This window comes from Pinus tabuliformis, chromosome 7 (genome assembly GCF_031772625.1).
Source record: "Pinus tabuliformis cultivar Carrire ecotype Pingquan chromosome 7, CPIR1, whole genome shotgun sequence".
NCBI classification, from domain to species: Eukaryota; Viridiplantae; Streptophyta; class Pinopsida; order Pinales; family Pinaceae; genus Pinus; species Pinus tabuliformis.
In genome coordinates, this window is record NC_142293.1 from 433,019,616 (window position 1) to 433,025,770 (window position 6,155).

Sequence of the window (6,155 nt, forward strand, 5' to 3'; positions counted from 1 at the left end):
TGGTATCAGAGCACAGGGATTTGTAATCAGTGCACAAGCAATTTTATTTGCAGGTTCAGAAGATTGAAGCAACAACAAAGAATGGAGTCTAAATTGGAGTTTCCACAATCGGCAATTCTCACTCCATATAATTATTTCGAATGGAAGCCAAAGATTCAACTTCATCTCAGAAGTAGAGGCTTATTTCGAATAACCATGGAAACGGAAGTTGAACCAACATCGGCAATGGAGAAAACAAGATATTTCAATCGCATGGACGAGGCCTTCGGCATCCTATGTTTATCTATTTCTCCGGAACTACTATTTCATGTTGAATCATGTTCAACTCCAAATGAAGTATGGAAAAAATTGGAAGGATTGTTTGGAAAACAGGATGAAATGCAAGGTCACATTCTCGAAAATGAGTTAAACTCATTAGATCCGAGAAACTTTGAGAACATTCAAGATTTTTTCACAAGGTATAAAGCCTTGTTGGTTCAGCTGAAAGGATGCGAGATCGAAAAATCCAAGCAAGAAAATCAGTTGATTCTTTCCATTTTATCAAAACTTGGTCCAGAGTATGCAGTATTCGTCTCTACATTCCACACAGTCAGATCTGCAACTGGTGCAGATTGGAAGATGCCCTCATTGGATTCTTTTATTCAGTCTTTGATGCATGAGCAAGATAAGCTCATCAAAATGGGCACACTTAAAAATTCCAAAGCGCATGCACTTACTGTGCATGCAAAAGGAAAGGCAAATTCCAAAGACCATCAGAAAGGAAAAGGGAAGAAGGATCCTGATCCAAGAAAGGGAGGACATCCCAAACCCCCTGATGGATCATCTGGCTCAACGGAAAGGAAAGGAATGAAAGGGCAATCAATGTGCAATTATTGCCACCGTGGTTTTCATCCTGAATCTGCATGCATGAAGAAGACTATAGATCTTATGGCACAGACACTCCAGCAACACAATCTTGGAGACCACATTCCTGAGAATCCTAAGAAGAAGTCTGGAGAAAAAGCACCAGATCCAAGAGGTAATGGGCATGCTTTAATTGCTCTTCATTCTGCACCACAAGAATGGATCATCGATTCAGGAGCTTCACATCATATGGCTTCTTCAAAGGAATCATTTTCTTCTCTACATGCATACTCAGGTCCTCCCATTCTCATGGGGGATAATTCTGTAGTTGCAGCAACTGGACAAGGAAGAGTGCAATTCGAAGATGGAAGTTTTGAAAATGTCTTGCATATTCCAAGGCTTTCTGTGAATCTTCTCTCAGTGTATCAGATGACACACACAGGCAGCGGAAGGAAAGGGGAATTTACCCCAGATTCCGTGAGCATTTATGACATGCAAACCAATTTGAAGATTGCATCTGGCAAGGTAAATGATCAATCTCGTCTGTATACATTTTCTGATTTTGTTCCTCAATCAGATTCTATTTTGCTACTTACGCATGCAAATGAAGAAAGTAGGATTTGGCACGAGAGATTTGGGCACTTGAATTTCTGATATATGCAACAGCTTAGTACGCAAGGGATGGTCAAAGGATTGCCAACCATTGAATTTTCAAATGGTGTTTGTAATGAATGTGCTCTTGGAAAGCATCCACAAGAAAAATTCGAGAAGGGGCATGCATGGAGAGCCTCTTCACCTTTGGAACTTGTACATAGTGATCTCATGGGTCCATTTTCGATGCTTTCAATGAGCAAAGCAAGATATGTGTTGTCATTTATAGATGATTACACGAGATTCACTTGGGTTTACTTCTTGAAACTCAAGTCTGAAGTTTTTCAACATCTAAAAATTTTCAAAGCGCATGCGGAAAATCAGTTTGGAAAACGCATCAAAATACTCCGCACAGATAATGGGACGGAATATGTAAACAAATATATCAAGAATCTTTGTGATGAAGCAGGCATACAGTTGCAGCATACAGTTCCTTACACTCCATAGCAAAATGGCGTGGCTGAAAGGAAAAATCGATCTTTGAAAGAGATGGCTAATTGCATGTTGCATGCAAGATCTCTTCCGTCGAAATTGTGGGCCGAAGCTATTAATTGTGCCTCATACATCCAGAACAGATCTCCTCATAAATCTGTTACTGGAAAAACACCTTTTGAGGCTTAGACTGGCATGCAACCTGAAGTTAGTCATTTCTGCATTTTTGGATCTCGAGCATGGGCCCACATTCCTCCAGAGAAGAGAAAGGCTTTGGAGTCTCAAAGCAAAGCATGCATGTTTGTTGGATATTTTGATGAAGTCAAAGGGTACAGATTGCTTGATATCCACATTGAAGAGCTCTTTATTGAAAGGAGTGTAAAGTTTGACGAAGATATTTTGCATGCACCAGTAGATGAACTTGTTACCAAATTTTCATCACCACTCATTGATGAGTATGCAGATGAAACTTCAGACCAGCATTCTGATGAAGATGAGTCTTTTCCTGTGACCCCTGTTAGACCACCAGTGTTGAACATTGAGATCATACTTCTGCATGTAGTTCGGAAGATTCTCGACCACCGTCAACACAAAAATGGCGCAGCATGAGTGATATCCTTGATGATCCTGCCTCTATCCCTCTGTTTGAGGAAGATCCACAAGCACTCTTAGCTATGGAGCCATCCATGCCCATGCATGCTTATATGATGCATGGATCTGATCCACAAACTTATGCAGAAGCAAATGGGCATCTTGAATGGGAAGCCGCCATGGATGAGGAATATAGCTCTCTCATTGAGAACCAGACTTGCGATTTGGTTCCGCTACCTTCAAATCGCAAACTTGTGAGATGCAAGTGGGTTTACCGGACCAATAAAGCATCAAATGGCCAAGTTAGTCAATATAAGGCATGATTGGTAGCAAAAGGTTTTCAGCAAGTACATGGTGTTGACTATGATGAGACTTTTGCTACAGTGGCAAATATGGATTCCATTTGGCTAGCTCTCTCCATTGCAGCAGCAAGAGGATGGGAGGTGCATCATATGGATGTGAAGAATGCCTTTCTTCATGGTGATCTCGAGGAGGAAATTTACATGGAGCAGCCACCGGATTTACAAGATATTCTGCAGCGTTTCGCCTTTGATAATATATGCAAAGTTGCGTTTGGGGTCGATCCGGCTTTTCTCGATGGAAGCCTTCCTGTTTCGGAATTGTCGCAGGCTTTCGATTTGGCAACGGAGCTTAGCGCTCGGAGGTCCACTGAGCCCATCTCGTTGGTGTGGAAGATAAAGAGAATGCTTAACGTTGGCTCAGAAAGGCGCCTCTCACGAGCGGTGGAGGCCGTACACCAATTCGCAATGGATGTTATTCTGCAACGCAGACAGGAGATCGCCAGCGGCTCTCCCTGCAAACAGGATCTGCTCTCCAGATTCATGGGGCTCACCAATGTACAAGCAGATCTGCCAGAACGAAACGCCTATCGTTCCGAAGAGTTTCTTCGAGACTCCATCATCAGTTTCGTTTTGGCCGGCAGAGACACCACCTCGGCTGCACTAACGTGGTTCTTCTGGCTCCTCACCTCACATCCCCATGTTGAAGATGCAATACACAAAGAGACAACACGTCTCATGGCCGTCAAACCCGGAGCCAAAAGGGAAGGAAATCCCCTGGTATTTTCATACGAGGATCTGCGAAGCATGCATTACCTACACGCTTCAATCTGCGAATCGATGAGACTTTATCCGCCGGTCCTTTTGGACTCCAGACACGCCCTCCACAACGACGTTCTGCCCGACGGGACTTTCGTGGGCAAAGGCAATCGGGTGACTTATCACCCGTACGCCATGGGTAGAATTGACGCCATGTGGGGCCCCGACTGTCTGCAATTCAAGCCGGAAAGGTGGATGAACGAGGATGGCCATTTCGTCCCGCAGAGTCCATTCAAGTTTGCAGTCTTCCATGGAGGCCCGCGGACCTGTCTGGGTAAAGACATGGCGTTTACTCAGATGAAATATGTTGCGGCGACTGTGATTTCCATGTTCAGATTGCGGCGGCCTGCTGAGTATTCTGCTGCGGGAGCTCCAAAGCTCATTCACAGCTTGACTGCGCGCATGAAGGGGGGTTTTCCCTCTTTCCTCATTTTTTATGCATTGTATATGGGTACCTAAAATGGCCGTGTTGCCGGGACTCATTCATTTTGCATCACACTCACCTAAGTTATGCTTAAGGGGGTGTTGGTGTACATGCACTTAGACTAGCTGTGTTGGTGTACATGCACCTAGATTAGCTCCAGTTAACTTATTGCTTGCATGTGGCACATGTACACATTAACATAAGATAAAGCACACTTAGCTTTAGTTATTGCATGTACAACTAAGCTTAACTTAGTTGCTTTTATGTATTTATTCTAAAACTAATATTGTAGAATCAATTTTTCATTTTTTTCTTAATTATTGCTCGCTTCCTTCCTTCTCTTGCAAGCTTGTTTATTGTTTTGCAGATCTAAATCTATGTATCTCAAAAATCTTACACAAACAGAAACACCATCAAAGTTTAACACCAAACGGAGTGTTAACGCGACGAATGTGAACGTAATTATTTTCACCGCCCTCAGAGCAACCCTGCCGTCTTTGAACAGAGACTGTTCTACCTTTCACACAATGCAGACCACAATTATTTTCTGAGCGCGTGAGATTCTTGACCAGAGTACCTTTCGTACAAGCCAGAGTTCAAAGGATTTCTGTGATCCTCGTGAGAAATGGGCTTGCCAGTCCTTGGTAGAGCGTGTACTTTTAAGTTTTCACTTCTTAAATTAATTCAAATTGACCGGCATTCGTTGATATAGAAATTACAAAACTGGTCACGCGCATTCCATTCGTTGATAAAGAAAACTGGTCGCGGGCATTCCTGATCGCGTGGTTACGAAGGTTGATTGATTCTGCTGCCTGACGCAAGTTGAACGGCATTCTACGCGTTAAACCAAGTTGGTGTGGACGCTATAGGGTTCACTGCCCTTGATAAATACTCCTCCGGCGTTCATTGTAGTATATTGCCGTTTCCTGAAGTTTCTAATTCATTCAACTTCGTAACCTTTTTTTTCTGAATTCTGTTGCTTACACAGGTTTAATGGGCAGAGATTTGGCATCCATTATGACTGTGCTCACACTCATAATCAGTAGTGTGTTCGCATGGAATCTGATACACCCCTCGGAATCTCGTTTCCTGGGTAAACACTGCATGCTTATTCACTTACGCTTTCTCTTCACGCATCGCTTATATATCCGTGAAACTTTTGTTTTTAGCGATTCGCCTATGCTTACCAGTATCTCATTCGAGTAATTTTCTAACACATAGATTTCATTGGTATGATTTGCATCAGTTGATATTGGCGTGGGAAGTAAAGAGGCAGTGCAGCAGCAGGTACCAAACTTGTCCACTGCTCTCGTCTTTTCAATTTGTATATATATCTCTGTATTGATGGATGCGCGAATGTAAACCGCAGGGCGGCGAAAGCACAGTGTATAATACGAAGAAACAAATGGATGTATTACTGCTCGCGGAGATCGAAATCTCACCTGCTTCTTCTCCGGCTGCCCGTCCTAAAGTGCTGGAAAGCCCTGCACGGGGTCCTGCCCTAGAGGGTGGTGCCCCAGAATCATTTGGGTTACCCATTGTCAACAAATTATGGGATTAAGTTAATTAATTAGAGTTAAGTATGAAGAAGTTAGTCTATGAGATGTATTTGTATATATTGGATCTATTTTAATTAGAGTTAAGTATGAAGAAGTTAGTCTATGAGATGTATTTGTATATATTGGATCTTTTAATTAAAGTATGAAGAAGTTAGTCTATGAGATGTATTTGTATATATTGGATGTATTTATATTTTCAAATATTATTATTATTATTCTCAATTTTTAATATATATCTATATTTATATATATTAATTATTTGATGTTTTTATATTTTTAATAGATATTTGTTATAATTATATAATGGAATTCTGTAATTGGTATAATTTAAATGTTTTAAAGATTTTTTTTTAAATGTTAAATTTATTTATATATTTAAAAATATAATTTTAAAATATAAAAAATTACAGCTAAATTCATTTATAAATTTAAAAATAAAATTTAAATAATAAAAACTTAGCATCCAACTCAAAAAAATTATATCGCTAAATTTCAATTAAATTTCCTTTTTAATAATATATTACTATAATCTAACCC

The 6,155-nt window shown here is 40.8% G+C and overlaps 1 protein-coding gene across 1 annotated transcript; it reads left to right on the plus strand.

The window, feature by feature from the left end:
- Positions 1 to 3,020: 3,020 nt before the first annotated feature.
- Positions 3,021 to 5,620, plus strand: LOC149247816 (cytochrome P450 94B3-like). The gene is made up of 4 exons (XM_089445787.1): positions 3,021 to 4,047; positions 5,048 to 5,152; positions 5,306 to 5,346; positions 5,429 to 5,620. The coding sequence occupies exons 1-4, from the start codon at positions 3,021 to 3,023 to the stop codon at positions 5,618 to 5,620; spliced, it is 1,365 nt and encodes a 454-aa protein (XP_089301913.1).
- Positions 5,621 to 6,155: the final 535 nt, after the last annotated feature.

What these genes read in the sequence shown, in the direction of transcription:
- LOC149247816 (XM_089445787.1), top strand. Translation starts at nt 3,021, where the DNA reads ATGGAGCAGCCACCGGATTTACAAGATATTCTGCAGCGTTTCGCCTTT. An exon ending in CTCGGAATCTCGTTTCCTGG is followed by an intron (nt 5,153 to 5,305) that starts GTAAACACTGCA and finishes GATTTGCATCAG; the next exon opens with TTGATATTGGCGTGGGAAGT. An exon ending in AAGAGGCAGTGCAGCAGCAG is followed by an intron (nt 5,347 to 5,428) that starts GTACCAAACTTG and finishes TGTAAACCGCAG; the next exon opens with GGCGGCGAAAGCACAGTGTA.